A 25,842-nucleotide genomic window follows, 5' to 3' on the forward strand; every position below is an offset into this window, starting at 1 on the left:
TGCAATGGTAGAAAAGATAGAAAGAGAAATAGAAATAGAAATAGAAATGGATAGAAAGATATTAAATTCTCGGAGGTTTGCCGTTTATAAACGAATGAACGAGCATGAAAGCCGACACTCTAGTTGGCTCGTAACACTATGCTATAAACTTAAACTAGAGAGCTCTAGACACCTCTCTCTCTCTCTCTCTCTTTTTCTCTTTCTGAACTCTCAAAGAGACACACAACTTCCTCGTGTCGTCGAAGGACACAACGAACGTGTGAACCTGTATGACAATTTTATTACGGTCACGCGTGCCTCTTCTCACTCACTCACTCATTCTTTCTTTTTTTATTTCTTTTTCATTGTATGTGTGTAAGTGCACTTCGTTCTATACAAGAAATTCAGATATTTCTTCTTCTTCTTCTTCTTCTATTCTTCTCAAGTTAAACTACCGAAGGTTTATATTCTACTTCCGAGTGATCAACCATACCCGTAATTCTTCCATTTCTAACGTCCAATCTTGTTATATGGTTTTAAGGGGGATAAATGAAAAAAGAAAAAATCATTTGTTATCTCTTAACACAAATCATTTGTAACTTTCTATATTAATACTTATTTGTGAATCGAGAAATTAAATAAGAATTAATTCTTCTTTTGTTTTATAAAGTCTTGTTTATATATAATGTGAACATTTATTATATTTTTTTTCTTGGGAAAAGAAAACAAAAAAATAAAACACTCTTTTACATAAGATATAAAATTTATAATATAAACTTTATATGATATTAAATTCTTTCGAAACGAAAATTTATTATTATCCTCACGTTGGAGGAAAATGTTGTATGGTTTTTCTCTCTTTGTATATCAATTTTTTGTTCCCACCATGAATAGAATTTTGTGACACCGAATAAGTGCAGTTTGTAGTTTGACACGTTCTCAAGGGTGGAACGTTGTTCCTTACTTTTTATTTTTTTTCCCTACACTTTTTTCGTAGTAGTTCCAAGTTTATCGCGAGGATCGCACGATGAGTGCATCTCTCTCTTTCTCTCTCTCTCTCTCTCTGTGAATGTATCTCTATAATCTGTATATCCTTGTACGTGTATATTCGGAATAGTATTAGTAGTGGTTAAATAGTAGTCGTTGTAGATATATCTAGTAAAGAAGAACGGTGGATAGAAGGAACTCGTGGAAAGTGAAATAAATAAAGGACGTAGACGTTTTACGGTTAATTGTCGCCACGTGGAAAGAAAAAGAAAAAGAAAGAAAAAGAGAAAGAAAGAGAGAGTTAGTAGAAGCAAGTCAACCCAGCCGACGGACGATGGGACCAAGAGAAGGCCACGTGAAAGCACTGAGAGAAGATCGGAGAACGACGAAGAAAGAGAAGTTCGGAGTGGGTGGCCGTCGCCTCAGATCCTAATCTTCTGCTTTACGAGGTCTTGTCCTTCCTTCCTTCCTTCGTAGTCGACCTCTACGTGCGTGCATCCTTCGCGATACTCAACATTTCTTATCCTTATTCTTATTCTTATTCTTATTATTTTTCATTACTCTTATTTTCGTCACTAATTTTGCTTGAGAAAAATCACGAAACGGAATGGGATGATTATTCTGTCAATTGTATTTAATTGTAATTTGGAAAAGTACTAAAGGATAGATTTATTCTTATTCTTTTTCATTACTCTTATTTTCGTCACTAATTTTGCTTGAGAAAAATCACGAAACGGAATGGGATGATTATTCTGTCAATTGTATTTAATTGTAATTTGGAAAAGTACTAAAGGATAGATTTATTCTTATTCTTTTTCATTACTCTTATTTTTGTCACTAATTTTGTTTGGGAAAAATTGTGAAACGAAATGAGATGATCATTCTGTCAATTATATTAAATTGTACTTTGGAAAACTTCAAAATTATGCAAAATATATTTAATTACAAATTTTGTCAAATATATTTAAATGTGGTTATAATATATAATATATTTAATAAATCGCTCCTAGAAATAGTAATAAAAAAAAAGCTATTATAACAGGACAAAGTGTTAATAAAATGAGGAAGAAGAAGAATATTCAAATGTATTTATTATTAATTGAATCTAAATGAACCTATTGTCTTTAGAAAAATATATTAATTTTAAAAATAATTTATAATTGTATAAACTATGTTCGAGAATAATTTTATATCAATCTATCTTTCTCCTCGTTCCCCCCTTTCCTCTCCTCCCCGTCCTTAATAAGTATTTCTAATAAATACTCATAAGACAAATCTCGAATTTCACTTACCAAGAACCTGTTAGAACCCATCCGAGAAATATTTCATCAAGAATGTTAAATCATCAACCAACGGCTCGCTGTATTCGATTATCCAATCATTTCAACGCATCCCTTTTTTACTTTTTTCTTTATCTATTTCAATTTAGGATAAATCCTATCCGAGAGAAAGAATTATTTCAATCGTAGATATTCAACAGTCTTCTTTATCGTCGAGATAAAACTACGGTAATGGGAAAGAAAGTATAAGTAATAACTTCATTCATGCGATTTATCAAACCACTTCGAATCGTAATAAAAAAAAAATCATACACAAATAAACGTTTAAACGTTGATCACATTATTACACGTCTATACAATATTTCCTTTTTTACGTTAAAACTAAAATACTATTGCAATAAAAATAGTGATGCAAAATGATATCAGAAATAAGATGAATAATGTAAGTATATCGAAAACTACAAAATGAAAAAGTGAACGTAAGAAAGGGTGGTGGTGGTGGTGGTGATGATGGGAAGTGTGGTGGGTGTGCAGGGTGTGCGTGGGGTGAAGGGGAGAAGAAACGCATCCTCTGAAAAGGATATTTGCGCCGAAAGCGGCATGAGCAGCAGATTGACGGGCGACCACCCGGGCCACATCGTGGGTCTTGCACGATTCTGAAACGGCGACACACACACACACATAGACATACACACATACAACAAAACCGTTCTCCTCTCTTTCCTTTTTTTTTCTTTTCTCTCTTTTCTGTTACGTTCCGTTCTCTCGTCTCTCGGAATAACGCGGTGCCATGGGGTAGGGTGGGGTGGGGTATGGGGGTGAGGGTTGGGGATTGCAGGGGCATCTTTTTCTTCTTCTCACGTAAATCGTCGCGACGCGTCGTCGGGATTGGTCGTTCATAAAAGACAATTTTAAACAAAAATTTGTACGAGCTAGTGTTTCATTTTTTGAATCACGATTCGATTTGTTTGATTATGAATAAGAGATTTCTCCTCTCGTTGTTTTTGTTCTCTTTTTTTTTTAGGGGTGGGTGAGAGGGAGAGGGGGAAACGTTTAAAATGATCAACGACAACGAGTAGGCACGTACTTTCACCGATTATTATTTATCTTTCAAATAACTCCTACGCAATGTGATAAATAAACGAGGAATATATAATATATTATACTACCGTAGATATTTTTATATTTTCTATTGATAGACAGAGAGAGAGAGAGAGAGAGAGAATGAATGAATGAATGAATGAATGAATGGAAGAAAGTTTCTTTAGGTTTTGTATAGATTTTCTTTTATCGAACGATTTTCGCGAGACTCGTGAAAGTTTAACCCTTTGAGTGCTATACGAATGCATATATGCGTTTGTCAATATAAATGCAAATAATATAACATTGTTTAATTGATTAGAATCTTGTCACATGAAGATTATGTAAGAAACACAAAAAAACAATATAGTAATTATTAAATACAATTAATTATTAAATCAATCACAATGTAAAACAAATACACACTAGTAATAAAGTATTCTCTCTTTACTAAAAACTTCAGTTAACAGTATTCAGCAATCAGAGGGTTAAATAAAAATCCCTCTCTCTCTCTCTTTCTGATAGAAAAATAATAAAAATAAAGAAGGAACGAGTTCGTCAACGAAAATAAAAAATTGTCGCGACACGATCGAATTGGACATTGAACAATGATAAAAAAAAATACAAAAAATCATAGAAAGATGAAGAAAGAAGATACAAGCACGGTACGGGGTGGTCCCAATTCCACTTTCGTTGATCCTTCTTCTTATTCTTATTCTTTCACATCAAAATGACAATCGAATCGCGTCACCCGCCATTTGCCGTTCTTCCTAGCCGATGATTCTCGCGGATGGGATGGAACCAGAAAGGAGAAGGAAATAAATAAAAAAAAAAGAGAAAGAAAGAGAGAGTGATCTGGATGATCCCTTCTTCCTCTCGGGTATTCCTCACGCCTCGTTGCAGGGAGATATCCGTGGCACCCGGTGCCGATCGAAAAATCTTTCGTTCCTGAGAAGACCAAGAAAACATGAACCCTCTCTCTCTCTCTCTCTCTCTCTCTCTTTCACTCTCTCTTTCTTTCTTACACTCTTGTCCTCGCACGTGTGGTCTCTTCTGCGCGGATCTAGTCTCTTGTCACGGATACGCGTTCTCTTCTCTTTTCCACCTCCTCCTCCTCCTCCTCCACCTCTTCTTGATCTTCTTCTTCTTCTTTCTTTCTTTCTTATTCACCGGAATATCTTCTTTCTTCGTCTTTTGGTGGGGGGCGCGCGCGCACGCCCGGTTATCTCGTATTCTTCCGATGTTTCTACCCCGTGTTTCGTACTGACGCACGGGTTAACATCGAGAAATCGCGTGGGCAGGTAATCGAGTAGGGCCCTCGCGAGAATTTAAGATCGTCGTATCCACGTTCTTGCGCGTCCAGAGTGAACCTCCCATTCCTCCCCATTCCTCCCTCCCATCCTTCTCTTCCTTCCTTTCTTTCTTTCTTGCTTTCTTTCTTCGAGATTAAGCTTCGATTCGTGTCGGCCTTTGAAAGGGTAGGGACACGTCCTTTCCATCGTCCATTTCGTTCATCCATGATGTCCCAAATGGGGAAGAACGAATTAACCAATGAATGAATGAGAAAGAGAGAGAAAGACAGAGTGAGTAGGGGTGGAGGGGAATGATTTGTCTCGTGATCGTTCAAAGACATCAGATCGTTCTTCATTCTTTTTTGGTTTTGTTTTACTTTCTTTTTTTTTCTCGTGGTCCCATAGTTATGTGACGAACGTCAAAAGAGCAATTACATAATTAACGAGTATGACAGAGAACGAGAATCTGGTTCGATTCCGCTGGTCGCTTTAAATCAATGTCTCACTTATATGGCCTCGTTAACGTTCCCCAAAAAAGTTACTTCTCTCCTGTCTATTTTCAAATCTTACATAGTTAAACGACGACGGTTCTTTTTTCAATGATTATCATTGCTGCGACCCATTTGTCAAATCTTCGAAATAATTCTTTTCTTCTTCTTCTTCTTCTTCTTCTTTCTCTCCTTATCCCTCCACCCATCCTCTTTTCTCTTTTACACTTGTCAGATATTTATGAGATGTATTGGCCCCAACGTTACGAATGTGAAATCAAAATTAAATAAATTAACTAACTAACGAATGTGTGTGTGAGAGAGAGAGAGAGAGAGAGAGATTCTAGATAGTAAAGAATGATTTTAAGATGATACTTGCTTGTTTGCTTGCTTGCTTGTACAGTCGACCAATCTACGTAGAAATATTTCTTTTTATTATTTTCTATTTTTTTTTTTCAGGAAAAAGATCGAATGTCTTTCCCAAGTGTTTAAAACCTAAACGAACAAAGTTATCTATGTATATATATATTATATACGTGAGTGCGTGTGAGTATATATTTAATTTACACAAACACACACAGACACAGACAGACACACCCAGCACAGAATATTTTCCCTTCGTCAGTAAACTCACGCGAACGAACGAATAGAAGTTACTCGCGTGTATGTATATATTTTATCTTCACGCACGCACACATACACACAGACAAACAGACAGACAGACAGACAGATACACATATACAAGGAGTAGGATATTTCCCTTCATCAGCAAACTCTCGAGTGTTATCTTGATCGAGCTGACAAGCCGACGAAACGTCACACTGTTGGGTTCCGGATTGGTGGTTCCTCGTTTCTTGCAAAAAGCCACCCGAACGACAAAGGGTGACATGTTGAGTTTAAGAATATCACGAGAACCTCCTCCTCCTCCTCCTACTCCTCCTTCTCTTTCATCTTCCTCCCCCCTCTCATCTTCTCATCCTCTTCCATCTCTCGTTTCTCGCTAAGAAAATGAGAGAATGAAAAAGGAGAAGAAGAAAGAGGAGAAGGAGAAGGAGGAGGAGGAGGTGAAGGAGGAAGGAAGAAGAACGTAGGAGTTCAGGACCGCTTAGTTCTTTCCAGAAGGATTACAGGTTTGCGGAGAGATCGAGATCTGAGTCCTCCCCCTGCCCCCCACACCCCCTTCTCGGTGTTGATCGTACGGATGGACGGTACGAACGGACGAGAACGAACCGGACGGTTCCCACACGGCGCTTAATTGATCGATTCGAAAATCTTCCTGATCGCCCCAAGGATCTGTTCGACCGTTTACCAAAGATCGTGTCCAGATTTTCTTTCTTTATTTCTTTATTTCTCTTAACTTTTATCTATGTAACTTTGTCAAATTTTTCTCGTCGAATGATTGAAACGAAATTGGGAGCACGTAAACGCATTCTTGGCTTCTAGACTTTTTTTTTTTTATTTTGAAAAAAACTGGGGATTTATCTCAATCGCGTTTAGATACTTTTTTCTGTTTTAATGAAATTTAATACAATTATATATTTATTTTATAATAAATTTTCAACCCGCCGCCTCCGGACCTCCTAATTTTGACGTTTCTTGTCTACTCATTCTTTCTTTTTTTTTAAAATAAAGAAGAAAGGAAGGCGAGGGTAAGGGTAAGGGTGAGGGTGAGGATGAGGGTGAGGGTGAGGATGAGGGTGAGTCGTATGAGTAGTCCGGTCGAATATTTCTTAAGATTATGACGTCACAGTGCCAGTTAGTCTTGGCTTACCGGTGTAATCCCTCGTAATGCCAACCTTTCGATCTTTTATTTCTCTCTCACTCTCTCTCTCTCTCTTATTCATCTTCCTCTTTATCATCTTGCCTGCCCGCCCCCCTCCTCCTCCTCCTCCTCCCCATTTGGACTCTTCTTCTTCTTATTCTTAAACATTTTTCTTTAATTTTTGTTCTTTTCTTTTCGTTCAATGGCCAGTGTCCGAATGAGCTGTTGTTAGTTTCAATGGCTTTTACTGTCCCCGCACGATAATTCTCGTCTAATGGTACAAACGATGAACTAAATAACTATGAACGAAGTACAGTTTCTGCTATTACATCTTTCTCTCTCTCTCTCTCTATCTCTATCTATTTAACTATCTATCTTTATTTTTAATTCTTTTCATCTTTCGTGTAGAATCCGTGCGAACGGGGTCGATTCGTTACAGGCAGAAAGACAGAATGAGCATTGGTAATCGATCGAGCATAACCGAGTTTGTTTTTTTAAAAAAAGATTATTATTATTATTATTATTACCTCGGATGTTCTCCTCTCTCTCTCTCTCTCTATCTATCTTTCTTTCTTTTCGCATGGTGGGTTAGTTACGGACATCTTGATCCCCGGTATATCGTAATAAATCCTTCTAGACTATCGTATTACTTCGACAGGATGTAACTTCTGTGAAAGAAATAAAGAAATAAAGAAAGAAAGAAAGAAATAAAGATGAGTAGTAGTAGTAGTAGTAGTAGTAGTAGTAGGATGTATGATTAACCGATCTGTCGACAGTCGAGTGGATAATCGGCTTCGGTTAAGAAAGAGATGAAGTAAGAAGAAGAAGAAGAAGAAGAATAAGGATAAGAAGAAAAGTAAAAGATTGAAAAGGATAATAAAGAAGAATAAGAAGAATAAGAAGAAGAGGGTGGGAGGGAGGATGTTGAGTAAAGGAGGATGAGGATGAGGAGGATGGTCCACCTTCTCGCGATCTCGTCCCGAACGGTTTCATGATCCATTCTGAAAGTCGTAAATGGAAAGTTTAGCGTCCGCGGAAGACTTTAGCCGAGACTGTTAAAACCGGGGGACTCGATAAATTCCAAATCTTTTGTCACCGCTAACGACCGCGCGACAGTTAACTGCACCATGGAAAAATATTAGCAATAAATTTTTCCATCCTCTCTTGATTTAATGCCGTATGCTTTCCCCTGGGTTAAGCTTCCTCTCTCTCTCTCTCTCTCTTTCTTTACTCGTACACACACACACACACACACCTCGTTACGCATCTTTTACTTATTCTTATTAACTTAAGTAAATATTTACCTTCCACCCCTTCTAACGATAAATGAAAGATATTATTTCGTAATACGATATATAGTAATATTGTAAGTTTAATCGTTTAATTGTGGGAGACTGTATATTTTTTCGGATATATGCCAAAACTGCACTACTAATTGCACGTCTATGGGAGGAGACAAAATGTAAAACACTTTTCATACGATAAACTCACTTATATTGCTTTGCAACAATAATTCTAGTGATTTATACCAACGTTATTACTTTCTCCCCAGTCTTAGCATAAAAAAAGAAAACAGAATCGCTATCAGCAGTCTGTTACGTTAACTTCGAAATGATAATCGAAGAAAATTCGGATTCGAAGGAAGGGATGAGTAAGGGACAAGAAAATTCACCCATGTAACCTGGGTGTCCCGTCTGTCACTTCCGCTTCCGCGTGTGAGAATATATTATATCCGTTGGTATAAGTGTTTTGAACTAACATGACAAAAATTTCAATCTATAGGATGGTAGAAGGAAGAAGAAACAGAAAGAGGGAGGGAAGGAGGTAGAAAGGAAGGAAGGAAGGGCTCGTAAGATGGTGCCTACGTCGTTGAAAGGTACAGGGGTCAAGGATCATCATCCCTGGTAAGAAAATTCTGATTACGTAACTCAGGCGCGTCGAGAGTTTCTTCTTGCTGAGGAAGATTCGAGAAATGGAGAGAAAGAGAAAGAGAGAAGGAGAGAGGAAAGAGAACGGTGGAAAGGGGTCGCCCACGCACGCGTAGGATAATTGCACGCGTGATTCTCCCTCGCGCGGAACTCACCTCGCATCTGCATAAGAGAAAAGAGAGAAGATTCTCTTGAGGAAGGAGGAGGAGGAGGAGGAGGAAGTAAGATAGATAGAAAGAAAGAAAGAGAAAGAAGAGGAACGGAGCCCGGTGGTGCGCTCGAGGAGAGGAGGTCAGAGGTCAGCCGCACTCTCGAGGAGGCAGACGCGACGCCCACCGAGCGACACCCACGCGAAAATCCTTCTCTACCTCGGGATATGCCCTCCTCCTCCTCCTCTTCCTCCTCTTCCTCTCTAAAGCATCTTCTTCTTCTTCTTCTTCTTCTTCTTCTACGTTGTCCTGTGCCGAGTCCACCAGATGAGAATGGTTGCCGCACCCTCAGACACCACTTGGTGCACAAACTTTCGTTCCCATCCACCATAGGTTAGCCATCGAATACCATCGGATACACACACACATACATATACATACATACATACACACAGACCATTCGATTCGATCAAAATTTTCCAAGAAATTTTCTCTACCTCTTTAGAAATACGAAATAATGATTTCTAAAAAAACAGTTTCTATAGTAGAGTACACGTGAACGACGAGAATTCTTTAAGAATCTTCCTTTACCTCCCTCCCTACTCCTCCCCCTAACCGCCCCCTATATAATTAACGTCTCTTCTTGGCGCACCCATCTATCAACATAATATACGTAACGTGCTAGTGCCAATCGCATATCGTTTGTCAATTTTCTTTTCTATACACAAGTGAATACACAGTGTATAACCCTGTAATTGTATTTATTACTCATTGTTTATAATATCTCTTCATTTTTCGACCCAATTTTCTTATCTTTTATACTTTTTCTTTTCTTATGTTTTATCATTTTTATTTTCTTTTTCATTTCAATTATTTCAGCCCCCAACCCCACCCTGTAACAACGAAGAAGATAGATGCAAGAGATAGATACAGGATAAAAGAGAAAAAAAGCTAGGATACCAAGGCATTGATTTAAAGTGATTATTCTTCATCCTTTTTCCTTCATTCTTTTTATTCTTCTTCTTATTCTTCTTCTTCTTTCGAAGTGATTAATTACAACTGACTCGTGTTTCATCCAACGCGGTGGTTGCTTACGCGACTTATTGATTTTATGACGGCTCAAAAAAAGTTTCGGAGAGTCAGTCCGTCCGTCCGTCCGTCTGTCTATCTGTCTATCTATCTGTCCTTTTTTTTCTTTTCTTTTTCCAATCTCTATCCCTCTTTTTCTTTCCTGTTAAGCTAATTGCGACTCGTCTGCGTTACGAATAGCCAATGTACTCGGGAACGTTGAAATTAACGATCCATACTATCTCTCTCTCTCTCTTTCTATTTCTTTCTCTTTCTCTCTCTTTCGATTTCTACGAAATAATATATACGAGTCGAGAAAGCTTTCTCGTACGTAAAGTAATGATTTCAAGAGACGAGGGTTACGCGGGACAATTAAGCGAGCCGTGAAATTTATCAGCCGGTCTGAACGTTTCTTATTTACGACGGGGGTGGTGGCATTGAAGAAGTCTCTCTCTCTCTCTCTCTTTCTATCTCTTTCTCTCTCTTTCTCTCTTTCGAATTAAAATAGGCATTGAAGAACTCACTCGAATCCGAGTAAGGAAAGGATTCCTTCGCAATCTTTCGCGATAGATCTTTTCAAACTTCCTGAAGTTGTCCATCACACTCACTCTTTCTCTCTCGTTCATCGTTTCTTTTTCCTTTTTTCTTTCCCATATCTCTTATTCGTTATTTTCTTACGATCCTGTAAGTGGTAAAATTCGAAGGACACGAAAGCAAACAGATTCAGAGAGAGAGAGAGAGAGAGAGAGAGAGAGGGAAGGTGTACCTCCTATCGGTTCTAAAACCTTAGAAAACAGAGAATGTGAAAGATAGCGAAAGATTTTTTGTTAAGATAAGGTACCACCTGACACCAAACAAGCTGACAAAACGGGAATGGACAGGTCTCAGCGTTATTTGTTTATCCACGCGTGTTTGCAAAGGAGGAACGAGAGGAGAGGAGAGGAGAGGAGTGGAGAAGATTCGGTTAGCGTTACCAAACGACGAGAGGATTAGCCCGCATACCAAATTTTTATTTGCATTTGGACTTGTGTGGGAGACCTTTGGTTAAACGATTGGTAAGGCCATTTTGTTTAAACGTTGTTACACGTCGTAGGTGTCAATGTGTGTATATATGTATGCGTTAAAAACGGAAGGTTTTAGGACCTTTCGTCAATCGACTGGAAGAAAAAGATTATGAAGAAAAAGAATAAGAATAATAATAATAAGAAGAAGAAGAAGAAGAAGAAGAAGAAAGACATCTCACGTGCACGCACAAGTATCACGACAAAATAAAATCAAATCAAAAATAAAAATAAAAATAAAATCAAATAAAATAGAATAAAAAGGAATAAGAAGTTTTTCTCGGAGGCTTTATCTTACTCTTTTGGTCTTTTTCACGGCTCCTCGTTGTGTCCTTAACTGTGGAGAAGGGGGAACTCTTAAGAAGGGTGAGAAGTGTCACCAGGTTTTATGCGCCGGCCCAAAGGAGGACGTCGAAGTAAAAAAGGAGGAAGTCCGAAAAGTGAGAAAGAAGGAGATCTCTCAATGGAGATAGGGCCCCAAAAAGAAAGAGAAAGAGAAAGAGAGAAAGAAAGAGAGAAGCTACGAAGTTCGGGGTCCATCGCGCGAAGGTTTCGTGAGAGTAATTTGTCGTGCGACCACCTCCGGGAATGTTTAAATGAATTGCTCGGGGTGGGCCCTTCCACGAGCCTTCGGAGGACTTTTATCGGCGCGACATCTTGTACGGGAATGCGGGCCCAACAGGAATAAGAGGCAGAACCAAAACCACACCGCTTCAAAGAGAGAAACACAGTGACTGAAAGACTGAGAAACTGAGAAAGAGAGAAAGAGAAAGAGAGATAGAGAAAAAAAGGAAGAGAGAAAGAGAGAGAAAAAGAGACCCTTTTCGGTGGGACCAAGAGAGGAGAGAGTCGACTTACCTCCCAGTCGGTTTATCGCTCAATCCGCGCTCAGGGCTAATGGATTCGTCTTCGCGCGAGTGCGACCCTATCCGGCGAGTATCGATAGGCACCTGCGTTTGTAAAATGTCCCTTCTCTCTTTCTCTCTATCTCTCTCTTTCGATCCTTGTTTGTTTGTTTCCCCTCTACCCTTCTATCCCACCATATTCCACCCCTTTCCCCTAAAAGATAACCAACGATATCTCTCTTTTTCTTTAACCGAACTATCGTATTCCCAACATCAATTGGCGTGCGTAAAAAAAGACAAAAAATATATAGATAATAAAAAAATTGTTAAAATAAAATGTAGGTATGTTGTATTATAACTACGTTTCTTCCTTCCCATCGGGGAAAAAAATATGTTTCTACGATTATTTGACGATGTAATGAAATCAGGAACGTTGCGAATCATCTCGTCATATCTTTCTAAGGTTCGTACCTATCTACCTACCGATAACCCGACACCCAATCGTTTTGCGTTTCATTCAAAACGCGCCAACCTTCCCTCCCCCCTTTTCCTTCCTCTCCCTATAAACTAAATCTAAATCTTTTGGTGTTAGCTTGGCGCAATAAAAGTTTATCTCGCGAGTCTAACGCGCCACCGACCACCATGGGCTTGCTTTTACCTGCGGCTCCATGCCTGACCGTGTTTATATGCACTTAACACCCAAGCCAAACGGAAAAAAGAGGAAAAAGCAGTACTACCACACCTTCTTCCCGTTCTCCTCTTCCTTCTTCTTCTTCTTATTCTTGGAGTATGAAAGAGAGAAAAGAAAATCGAAAGACTCTGTTCGGACGGCACGCTCAAGCAGCCAATGATTTACGTGATTTTATGACACCAGTCTGGTCTCTTTCTTTCTTTCTCTCTTTCTCTCTCTACCTCTTCTTCGTTTTCTTATTTTCTTCCTTTTTTCCTTGGACAAAAACGCTATTAGCAAAGTGCACTTCCTTACGAGCGTAAGAAGTCGTATTCCGTCGCTACCGCGTGTATCCCTGCACGTAAATTTTCTCTTTTATAAAAAAGAAAAGAAGAGAAAAAAAAAGTAAAAAATAAGTTGACGCCGATCCAGATTGGAATTTCATTGAGTGTCCTTGAACGATCAAGGAAACGAGTAATAACGGCACGAACCAGTTTCGATCTCGATTATTATTTTCTCAAGGAACATGATTCCTTATGTTAGTTTGAAAGGAGTAACCGAGAGAAAACATTTCGAACCGGTTCAGAGATCAAATAGACGCTGATTTCTCGAGGTTTTGACTTTTTCTTATTCTTATTATTCTTATTATTCTTCTTCTTCTTCTGGTAGGATGATGCGAAAGAGAAAAAGGAGGATATTATAACGGCCGGTGGTACGTCCCGCGTGCGGTGTTGTGACGACGCTAGTGGTACCTATATGGTAATAATGTGACATGGTTGTCGGTCGCGCGTCGTCGCTTCGCACCAGGAGGCCTTATCTTAGGTCCGAAAGGGAGGATACGGCCCAGGAGGGCGAACGGGGGAACATTCAAGGAGAAACTCAGGACGGGGTCTTAGAATAGGCGGTCGGGCGATCGGGGTAAGAGTAGGCTGGGGGTTTTCGGGAGAAGGGGGCCTCATCGTCGGGCCCCCTGCGAAGAGACGCACGCGGAAAGGGACTCGACCGGCACGCGGCACACCCCCGTAACCAAACGAAACCTTTTTCAGTTATCTCTCTCTCTCTCTCTCTCTCTCACTCTTTCTCTCTTATATTTCTGTAGAAGATTCCTACGAGATTCCAGCTCATCCTTCGTCATCCTCTCGTCCTCTTTAGCCGACGATTTCGGTAAGGCCCCCTGTCGGTACCGATCGCGCGTCTCTTACGAGCGACGATCCATCCAATCGTCGACTTCATGAATCTTCTTCCTTCTCTCCCTCTCTCTCTCTCTCTCTTTCTTTCATACTCATTATTCTTCGAAGATCTTCTCTCTCTTTCCCTTTCGAAACACTGGGAGAAAAAATTCTATAGCGGAAAATCCGCATATGGAATCACCCTTCCTCCTCCTCCTCCTCCTCTTCTTCTTCTTCCGCCTTCTTCTTCTTCTTCTTCTTGTTCTTCTTCTTCTTATTCTTCTTCCTTTACCACATCGTTCAGTGGACAAAGCAAGTCAGCACCAGTCGGCACGCGATTTTACCTATATGCTCGAAGCCCGACGACCGTACCTGTGTTCGAGAACGACTAACATATGAAAGAAGAAGAGAGAATGATAGAAAGAAGAAAAAGAATGAGAGGGTCGTCGACGACGCCCCTCCTCTTATACACCCACGAGACGACTCGAGCTCGCCATTAAGGGACACGGATATTTCATCCGCGCAGTCATCGCATATTTCGATTTCTTCCCTGTCATCCGGCCGGCTCGTACGGGCCACTTCAAAGGCCCGGACTTTGAGACTATACACGCGTACGCGGATGTAGCTGACCCCCCACCCCACCCCACCCACCCCTTGTCTTCTCTATCTTTCTCATTCTTTTTCTATTTTCTTTTTTTTTCCACGTGTGTGCGTGCGCACACATATTTCGTTCGATCGTCCAACTTCGTCGTTTTCGTTCGATTCTTCTCCTCCTCCTCCTACTAACCCCCCTCCTGTTCATCTTCTTCTTTTCTTAGCGATTTTCACGCGTCCACCAACGAAAAGAATCGACGAGCCCGCCATTTTGATTTTTTATTCTCTCCCGATTGTCTTCTTTTCGATGGAATCCCTCTGCCTGTCCACCTCCCTCCCCCACACACACCCCTATTGTAATAGACAGTATTGAGGAGAACGCATCATCTACCTAAAAAAGTAAATTATTGTCGGTGTGTTTCTGAGTTTAATGAGATAATATTATACATCATTCAAATTTATTCGATATGTTTAATTTAATAATTAATAAAATGAAGAAAAAAAAACTTTGTTGGTTCTCTCCCCCCAACACCTCGTTCGTTTCTAGAACTAATTTTATTCATTTTATTCGTGATTTTAATGCACCTATTTGAGGATAGAAACAAATCCGACGGATTCTTTTTTTCTTTTTAAAATACGATTGTGTGTCCCCTTCCCCTCCTAATCATTGTACGGACAGGGGACGTCGAGTTCTAGAAAATAGAAAACTATTCGTTCGTCGGTGGTATCCGGTTAACAAGAGAAATACATTGTCATTGTGGATTCTTTTTAATGTTAAACGAAAATTGAATGAACGCCCTTTAGATTACGCGTGTCCGTTCTCTTAAAAAAAAAAATGAGAAAAAAAACCACACATATACATAAATTCGAAGCAATCTTCGAAAGCTTTCGTTGGTTTGTCGAAGAAGGAGGAGAGTAAGAGTGAGGGGGTTGGGGGAGAGAGAAAAAAAATCTCCGAGTAAGAATTTATTCAACGGGTTTACGAAGTGACGACGCGGTGAAACGTCCATAATGCTGGGCCCGTGAGATGGTGGAGTCCTTTTGGGCCAGAGCCCCCCAACCCCCATTTCTCTCTCTCTCACTCTCTATCTTTCTTTCTTTTTCTTTCCACCATCCTACTCGATTATAATATAAATAGGAATTTATCGGCACCTCGGTGGCGTTAGGTTAAAAGGTTTACGTTTATTAATTTTGCTAATCCTCGACCTGAATGCGCGTACCTACGCGCGCGCCAACAGTTATGAAAGAAACGCGAGGAAAAATGTGACGTGTATTTGTGTTGAGTAGTCCCTAACGACTTCTTCTTCTTCTTCTTTTTATTTTTCTTCTTCTTCTTCTTCTTCTTCTACTCCACAACTCTGTTTATTATTATATTATATTATTCTTTTTCTTCAATCGTACGCCTCTTTATAGGTTATTAGTGGGCATTCGCGTCGAAAAATAAAACGGGGGCACCCGACAGCGAGGGTCTCCTCGTTAATTCGAGTCATTTAAAGCTTTTCATCAGAGAGTAGTACTAAATGTTTCTTTTTTTCTTCTTCTTCGTTTAAATAATATTCAACAGAGAGAGAGAAAAAAAAGAAAGAAAGCTTAATAAATGAAATCAAACGTATCGGTTTAACAAATAAGAATCTATTAACAAAGAATAAGATAAAACAAAGAAGTATTTTGAACGGGGGTGGAATAAAAATACCAACAATCTTTTAGATTCCTATCTTAATTATATCTAAAGAAAGATTAAAAGTACATATGGTTACTAGATATGTATATATATATATATATGTTTATATATATGAAAGAAAAAGGTTGGTACTACCTACTTGGATACACGAATGGCGATTTTAATTGATTTGGGCAGGCTAACATGTATACAACATATATTCTCTACGTATATCTATACCTGACCCTAAATCCTCACTCGGAAAGATAGAAAGAGAGAAAGAAAGAAAGAGAGAGAGAGAGAGAGGAGTGAGTGAATCAGCCGTGTAAATTATCGCTCGGCGTTATCTCTAGTTGGGCCTCATCCAGTAGAACGAGGGCCCCAGGTATACCTGCTTGCTCTTCTACTCCAAAGAGCGTACATCTTGAAGAGCATTCGCACGTAAAATTACGTTATCTCTTAAGTTTCTACAGACTTACAGAGAAATAGAGAGAAAGAGAGAGAAAGAGATACCTATGCCTAACGTTGTAATAAGAAAAAAAAAAAATAAAAGGAAAGACAAGTGTAAAAAGAAGAAAAAGAAGAAGAAGGAGAAGGAAAATCAAGAATGAAGAGAATAATATTGGTAGATAGTAATACTTAAATGCAGGTATATTGCACGTACCAATAACAACAGCAACAACAACAACAACAACAACAACAACAGTAACAGCAAGAACAACACGCGAAAAAGAATCGAACGAGCGCGCGTGCGAATAAAACGATCGAGTGTGAGTGTTAGTGTATGAGAGAGAGAGAGAGAGAGAGAGAAAACTATCTTAGGTTGTATGTAAACTCTTGAGGATTTAAACGGCTTCGTGAGTTTACTCAGCTCAACGATGCAAGGGTAAAATCATCTTATAATATATCCAACACTCATAATCACGTACTATGCGTAGGGGAATACTGACTACGAGAGTTTTTCTTTTTTTTTTCCAATAAGGACGATGTATCATTCAACGATACTCGTTTGATCCTTTTAATGCAAATCAAGTAATACATTTTTCATACGTTGTATTACATTTTTAACGTGTAACACTTTTTTTCGAAATAAATAAATAAATAAATAATAGAAATATAAAATAAAATGTATGTGTGACGATTATTTTGGTTGGGTTTCATGGTAATTTTATTTGTTTTTTTTTTTTCTTGTCGACATTAGAGTATGGTTTAAACTCGTAAAAGTCTTGCGAATTTCTGAGAGAATTCGACCACGAATCGTCGTTGTACGAACGAACGAACGAATTTGCGACGGTGTTGGGGTAATGGTTACAGGAAGAAGGAGTTAAAAGACGAACGGGGGGGGGGGTTGAAGGGAAAGGTTTTTTTTTCGCTTCGTCATGGTCGTCCACGCACGACTTTCTTGACAAAAGAGAGAAGTGTATACGTATACACGTAAGAGAGAAATTTGTCTTCTTCTCTCTTTTACACTTTGTATTATTATTTTTATTTGAGAACGACGACGACCACAAGTTATAACGTATTACAAGAGATCGCTTTTTTTTGCTTACAAGGAGCGAACGCGGATCCTCCCCCTTGTCTTCGACATGCGGTTCCTTTCGAATAATATCATTCGAAGGAAGTCAAGGAAACGAAGGAAGGAAGGAAGCGACGAGATAAAAAATATAAAATAAAATAAAATAAAGAGAAAGAGAGTTCTTCCATAAAGATTCTAGTTCAGAACGGACCACCATGAGTTTAGTGCGATTTGTACGATCAAATTGCACGTCTTTCTTCGATACCTACCCACTACCGAAAAAGAACAAAACGAGAGAAAAAGAAAACACCGAGTTGTGGAAGATAAGAGACACGCGATATATATTATTATTTTTCTTTTAATTTTATATAATATATATATATTAACATAATATATTATTCTTATTATATATAATATAATCAAACAATATTAAAACAAAATGTCAATATCAAATTACTGCTTCGTATCTAAAATGATGTTTATTTATTAATCGAAATTATAATATGATTATTTAAGTTCGGAAAGCATTTGGGGAAAAAATAGATGGTAGCAAATTGTGACGATTTATACGAAATCAACGAGTTGAAGTTAGTAAACGGTATTTACGATGCGCGCGCACACCTAAACGAAATCAACAGCGTGAAGTTAGTCGATAAATCTCCCTTTAAATTTAATCTGAACATCGATATTTATATATATATATTCGAGATATTTTTATATTTTAAAAAACTGATGTGTGTACTTAAGAAATTATACTTCTTTAGCGCGTATCAAAACGAATATAACCTTTATAACCTCAAAAATAACTTCAATTTGCCCGCGCATCGTAAATATCTCGACAACTTCGTGGTGTTGATTTTTCGGTCGCATCTAACGTAACTTCACTTTCCACAACGCGCTCCAAAAGAAATATAACTTCGATAATAATAAATGTAGATCATAATATATAAAATTTCATCGTAAAATAAAATTGATCCATCCCACACGTGCAATAAAAAAATAACGAAATAAAGGAAAATCCGTACGACACTTAAAAACGTAAGAAAAGTAATAGAAAGAGGAAGAAAGATTGATACCGATGTTCGAGAAAATTAAAATTACTTTCAAAACCATCCATTTGTTTATTCTTTTTTTTTATTTTTTTATCCAAAACGTAGGCAGAAAAGAAAGGGTTTTGGTTGTGCGATATGCGCGAACACAGACAGAAAAGTAAAAGAGAAGCCAACGCGAGAAGATACTCTCCGAAAGATGGAGGAGAAAAAGAAGGTAAGAAGAGTAGATGGAGTCCAGGGGGGGATATGGGGGATATGGGGGGGTGGCGCGTTGAAATCTCCGGTGGATATGCGTGGGCGAACGCGAGGTTGTGTCGCGCGAGTCACCGCTCGGTTGCCCAGGGCGTCCCGCCGTCCGTCATCCTGTCCGCCCGTTCGTATTTCGTACCCACCACCAACACAACCAACCAAAACAGAAACAGAACGAGAAAGAGAGAGAGAAAGAGAGAGAAAGTGGCCCGTTCGAACCGATTTTTTTTATCCTCTTCTATATTCTACCTCTCCCTATCTCCCCTCCCCCCAGCCCCTCCCCACTAACCCCACCCCACTCATGTCTCTTTTTCTTTCTACTTTTCAACGGAGTCGATCTCAGATAGCGTTATTAGACGCCTCCCAAAAGAAATTAATTAAATCGTCGACGGTTCTCGCTCACTCGTTTACCACCCCCCTCTCTCTATCTATCTTTTTCTCTCTTATTCGTTCTTAGTCATATCGTTGCTTAACATAAATATAAATCGGATTAAGCACCCTTGTCAACGGGATTATATGCGTCAACGGTGTCAGAATCTTTCTCTCTCTCTTTCTATATGAAGAATCATTTTTATCCATGAATCCTCAGCTCCTCCCCCCTATCATCTTTCAATGAATATAGGCGTAAAGTTATACCTAATATTATTTTATATCTATCGATGATTATATTAATAGGAATCCATTTTTTTTTAGGTTGAAATATTCTCATAGGACACGCGAATGAAAATTGCGAGGACAATGATGTTTGCGAAGGAAGTAAACAACTGAATAAAAATAAAAATAAAAAAGAGAATAAATTTAAAGGTAAGAAAATAGAAAAGAGAGATAGAGAGAGATAGAAAGAGAGAGAGTAAATGTTAAAGGAAAAAATGTGTAGATGGTGGAACCGGTCCGTATATCTGGTAGAAGGTGGGAAAAGGGGATGGTGCCCGATCGGTCGTTATAAATGCCCACGGTAAGGCTGTTAAGCGATACAAGCCTGCAGTATTGCGGGTGGCCACCTTCCGCGCGACCATCCACCACCACCACCGATCGTATATCGGCAAGTACAACTTCGTTCTACCGTACGAGTATGGAGACGTTATCCTCTTTGCATACCTTCTATCCCTTTCTATCCTATTTTCTCTCTTTCTTTCTTTCTTTCTTTCTTCTTAAAGCACGCGCGTAGGAACACATCCCTCTTTCTGCGAATAACTTCTCACGTTTATTCACATCTACTGCTCCCCCCCTTCCTTCTTTTTTATCTAAAAATTATAATTACCATGGTAACGGGGTAAAGGGATTACCTTTTTAATGTAAGACCGTGTCGTAAAAAAAAATATATATGTATATATATATGTGTGTACCCATAATTATGAAAGTGGTTTAAGTAATATATCTCTTGTTTTGAGATATTTAAAGGATTATATTTGAACATTAAAAATGAATTCTATATAATATTGAAATAACAAATACTGTCTAACAATTCATTTTTAATAATATCGTGAAAATTATATATTGAATTAATTTAGTTAAATTCATATTTTTGTTTTCTTTTTAATTTTGACTTTAGACCACTTTTACATAATTATAAGCAGATATATATTTCTGTCGTTATTATATTGTCGAGAAATAAATAGGGGTTGGAATATGAAAAGTTTAGAAAAAAAAAGAAATATAAGAAAAATAATGACCATAAGGTTATTTGACGATTTACAAAAGAAAAAAATAGAAATAGGATAAAAACCGATCGTTTGATTTTTGCCAAAAGGTAATGGTGGTGGTGATGGTGGTGGTATTCGAAAATATACGAAAAGAAAAAAAAAAAGGGGAAAAAAGTAAGAGTAAAAGTAGGAGTAGGAGTAGGAGTTAGAAAAAGAGGATGAGATGGTGGAGAAGGATGGAAAATATACGCGACACATACGGGAACGTGTTATCGACGCTATGCCAACCCCTTAAATCAGCGAAAGGTAGGTAGTCCGAACGGGTAAAAAGGAACAGAATGCTGAGGAAAAAGATTCCTCTCGGTCTTTCCCTTCTTCTTCTTATTCTTATTCTTCATCTTCTTATTCTTTTTCAACTTGTATCTTCGTCCTGACGAAAGAAGAGAAGAGAGAAAACATGCGCATGCAGATCACGTCGGTTGTAACCAAGTGATAGCGTATCTGTGGGCGGCGCGTGCGTGTGGTCCTCTTCGTGGTCCCTCCACTTTCTCTCTTTTCTCACTCTTCTTCTTTTTATTATTCTTCTTATTCACGATACCAAAGAAATAAATAAATAAAGGAAGGAAGAGGAAAAACATTTTTCCCAATTTCTACGATATTATATTATTTTTTTTTTCAATTGATATTTAATATTATCATTATCACGATGATATTAATAATTATTTTTCAAAATACATTTAACACATAATTCGTCAATTATCCATATGAAATGTATGTACAATATATATATATATATATTTAACTAATCCTAAGAAAGATAGAGAGAGAAAAATAATTGTGCACGTATGTTGCACATAAGATATGCATATATATATATCGATAATAAATAAGATCCTTTGTGAAAGAAAATTTACGATCGTTTCCATATATGCAAGTAGAAATCCTTACTTTCCCTATGCGGTTCAATCTTTCTGCGGTTCCTACAATTTACCCTAACCTTCTCTTCCTTTCTATAGTATAGGTATCTCAACCCTAGTTGGGGAAGGGGATAGATACCTTTGGCTAGTCGTTACCTTACTCGTACCTACTTCGCACGCTCACCGATGGATAACTTTTTACATTATATTTTTTTTTTTTTCTACCACGTGCGTTTTGCGGTAGACAAGTCTCGCCGTAATTCGCGGTAAAACGTCCGCCGTTAGGAATTTATGAAAGCGCCTCGCGGTGGCCAGGATTACGTTAGCGTGCTTATACATATACACATGCTCACACACACACACATACGCACGCATACTAAAAGAATAAGAAAGAAAGAGAGAGAGATAGTACACGCAATGTAGCTTCTCTTTTTCCAGTACGAGTATATATGCATTCATATATATATTACGTCTATGTGTGTGTGTGTGTGTGTGTGTGTGTGTATGTCGACCGGTCGTGCGACATTCTCCTTATCGACGAGCGTCCAAGAACTCCCTGAAATAGCGTCTCCTCATCGTCGTTGTTGAAGGAGGAAAAGAACCGACCTCCGAAATCGGCGCGAGTCTTCCTCCCCCTCCTCCACCTCCTCCCCATCCTCCACCACCTCTTTCTCGAACCTTCTTCTTCTTCTTCTTCTGCTTCGTCTTCTTCTTCTTCTTCTTCTTAACCTCCTTCACCTCCTTAACTTCGTCTCCTCGCTGACCCCCTGCCCTCCCCCTCAACTCCCTCCCCTACTCCACCTCACCCCCATCGAGAAAAGAAACGTAACCCTAGACGCATCGCGGTGTCATGTCCTGCGCACCTGGCGGTCCGGTTCTTTGTAACACGATACACGCGTTTCTTTCTTCCTACCTTTCCTTTTTTCTTATCCTTCTACTACACTCAGGACGTTCGGACGTTCGATATAGGTACGTTGTCAGGATTAAATAAAAAAAAAAAAAATCAAGTATCTTAAAAAAAGAAAGAGAGAGCTAGTAAGAGAGAGAGAGAGAGAGAGAGAAACGAAAATTGTGTGTGTGTGTGAAATCCAATTAAAAAATGTAAGAAAAGAATTTGGAAATTTTTTCATGTCAGAAACTCTCTCTTTCCCTTGAAGAGATTTATTTTTTTTAAAACCCCATACTCCAACCCTCCGCCCTAATAAATCATTCATGTCAATCAAAAATCGTATCTACTCGTACGATTTTTATTTATCCAGGAATATATGTATGTGTTTGTAGTCTTGTTCACAGATTATTTTTTAAAAATAATAATAAAGATTTATTTTACAAGTACACAGGAATTATACATACACGATAGACGTATTTCTATATTTTGTATTCTTTTTCCCTCGTTCCTTTTATCTCTTTCCTTTTTTTTTATTTTTTTTATTATTATTATAATCTTCGTTTAACCTAATTAAATATCGTACAAGGTATTTCTTATTGTTTGTTAATTAAGTCGTGACAAATTTTCATTAGAACCGTTTAACGAACGTCGAACAGAAATAATTCTAATCACGAGAGACGCATTTTGGAAAAAAAACAACGCAAAGAATACGCCAACTCATTTCAATAATGATCGATGATAACGCGACGAGGATACTAATTCGAATTAGTTATAGATTATACAACGATCAAAGTATGCGAATTATTTACAACGTCGATAAGGAAAATATTATATTTTCCTGTAGGTAAAAACAAAAAAAAATCAAAAAAATATATATAAAAACAAGAAAGAGAAAAATGTGTTTGGCGCAAAAGAAAAATAAAATTAAAAAAAAGAAAGTAATACGCAAAGTGTCCTTTTGAGAAAATTTCGACCAACCCACCGCGTCGAAATTTCCTATACATTTTTTATCCCCCATTTTGTTATTTCTTTTTTTGAACTAAAGCGTGTGCAATTCCTCTCGGTTTCTATGTTGTTTTTATTCTTTTTTTCTGTTCTTTTTTTTAAAAAAAAAGTAAGCTCGCTAGGACGTCTTTTGAAGAACAACGGTGCTCGTGCCAGGTACAGCTATTCCTCCTCCTCCCCCACCAGTTGGCGGTGGTGGTGACGTTGATACGCCAAGATTATGGGTCAAAGAGTGTCGCCTTAGATCGCAATTTCTTCGAAAGACCTTGCCACAGGAGGCACAGTGATAAGGTTTGATATCCGTATGCGTTAACAGGTGTGTCTTCAAATTACTCCTTTGATTGAAACTTCTAGCGCAAACCGGACACTTATGGGGTGATTCTTCCATGTGTAGAATCTTGTGAACGGCCAATGTTCTGCTCTGGCAAAATCCTTTGCCGCATTCGGCGCACTTGAATGGTTTTTCTTTACTGTGAATATACCTGTAATTTGATGACGACAACAACAAAAAATAATAAATAAATAAATGACGTTAATTAATATTGTTTTTGGAGGAATTTTTCTTATCGATTTTAAAGTGATTTCAATGCTGGATAAAGAGAGACTTCAATGCATGATAAAGAAAGAGATTTCAATGCTAGGTAAAGAAAGAGATTTCAATGCTAGATAAAGAAAGAGATTTCAATGCAAGATAAGGAAAGTATATTTAAAAATGAAAAATATATTGATGGGAGAGTTAGAGTGAATGAGTGGGGGATTTTTTGAACGTACCTATGATCACGAAGATGGTCTTGCCGTCGGAAAGCTTTGCCGCAAATATCGCACGAGTATGGTCGCTCGTCTGTGTGGGTTCTCTCGTGTATCAATAGGTTATAACTCTTGGTGAATTGTCGGCTACAAAACTTGCAGATAAATTGTTTTTTCGGTCTCGACGCTCGACAAGATTTTTGTATACCAGAATCTACGGTGGTTGAATTTGTTTGTAGAGAAGGATTGGTATTATTTGAGGAATTGGAAGAAGTAGTAGAAGAAGAATTATTAGAAATCGAGGATGTTGACGAACAGTGTGAGGAAGACGAGGTGGTGGTGGTGTTCGTCGTATTAGGGACTTGATTGTTGATTTGTGTGATCGACGTGTTAATAGAATTCGCGCGATTTCCATCGGATATTCGACGCAACAAAAGTTCGTGGGAATTCGTAGAAACGGTGGACGAGGAGGACGAGGACGTGGCTGTTATTCCTCCACCTCCACCACCACCACCAAGACCACCACCACCAGCACCACCACCACTACCAGCTCCGGTGTCCCTTAAAATGGATTCCTCTTCTTCTAGGAGGGCCAAATCTTCTTCCGGATCCGCGACGAATTCCAAACGAGCACCGTCTTCGTCCTCGTCGATCGATCGAAGAAGTTGCTCGGTTTCTAGTTGTTGCTGTTGATGATGATGATGATGATGATGATGATGATCATTTTTCGAAGTATCAACCATCGTCGTTATGGTTCTCGAATTAGTCGAGTTGGTCGTTGTCGGGAGGACGTTGGTTTCATCAACCAAATCTGTGGTTAACGACGGTGAACATCTTTGTTGATTAACACCGGCCGTAGGAACAGCACCGCTTGCTTGAAGACGATGAAGGGTGAGATAGGTATCGAGTGCTTGAAGATTCAAAGCAGCGACCGCGGCATGATCGGGTGGTAACAAGGCTGCCCTTTGTAGGGCAGCCAATATTGCACTCTGTAGACCGAGGGCAACGCTGTGAAGCGTGAAATTCGGTAAACTCGATTCTAAAGCGATACTGGTAGCAGCAGCATCTACTTGCCGATGATCCTCTTCCGTCATAGCGATAGTCGTCGTGTTAGACGAGGAAGAAGATGACGGCATTATCGTTATTCCACGTTGATCCTCTTCCAATTCTTCTTGTTTATCCTGTTGTTGCATCCTCCAACGTATAAACGAGATAATCTTTTATAAATCTCGGGAACGCAATTTCTAAAACGAATATTATTCCCGATACCATTCGGCAATTTATTCGCTTACACCTAACAACGATTACTTTCGTCTCCTTTAAATCCATACGCTTAGAGATTCGATTAATCGATCTATTAAAATACGTATTAATTTAATTCTCGTTAAACGTTATTATCAATAATCATATCGTCGAAAACACTTCTCGCAATTAATCTCGTAATCAAAAAATAATATATATATATATATATATATATATATATATATAATTTTGTTGTTGTTGTTGTTATCTCGATAATAAATAAATATAAATTAATATTTATTTATTGAATTGTGTAACGAAAAAAATTTCTATCGTCGCGTTTTATTTGAATAAAAATATACGGAACGGACTAGTATTACGGATACGGTCCCCGGATCGATTCGGTACGATATTGTTTGCTTTAATTAAATAAATAAATCTATACGCGACAAATTCGATTCTCGTTAGGAAAAATGCTTATTTATATATAATAAAGGAAGGAAGAGAAAAGAGAAAGCAGCGACGCTCGCACGGAGATGCTGGCGGTGCGAACGCGCTCCGAAGACTGCT

At 38.5% G+C, this 25,842-nt stretch overlaps 1 protein-coding gene across 1 annotated transcript; it reads right to left on the reverse strand.

Annotated features, from left to right (window-relative positions):
- Window positions 1-23,401: 23,401 nt before the first annotated feature.
- Window positions 23,402-25,223, reverse strand: LOC106793164 (protein sister of odd and bowel). Its single transcript, XM_014759851.1, has 3 exons — window positions 24,578-25,223; window positions 24,055-24,391; window positions 23,402-23,765 (listed from the first exon to the last, which is right to left on the reverse strand). The coding sequence occupies exons 1-3, from the start codon at window positions 25,221-25,223 to the stop codon at window positions 23,402-23,404; spliced, it is 1,347 nt and encodes a 448-aa protein (XP_014615337.1).
- Between the last annotated feature and the right edge of the window lie 619 nt (window positions 25,224-25,842).

The sequence above is a fragment of the Polistes canadensis genome, unplaced genomic scaffold (assembly GCF_001313835.1).
Source record: "Polistes canadensis isolate GaletaPanama2010 unplaced genomic scaffold, ASM131383v1 scaffold_12, whole genome shotgun sequence".
NCBI classification, from domain to species: domain Eukaryota; kingdom Metazoa; phylum Arthropoda; class Insecta; order Hymenoptera; family Vespidae; genus Polistes; species Polistes canadensis.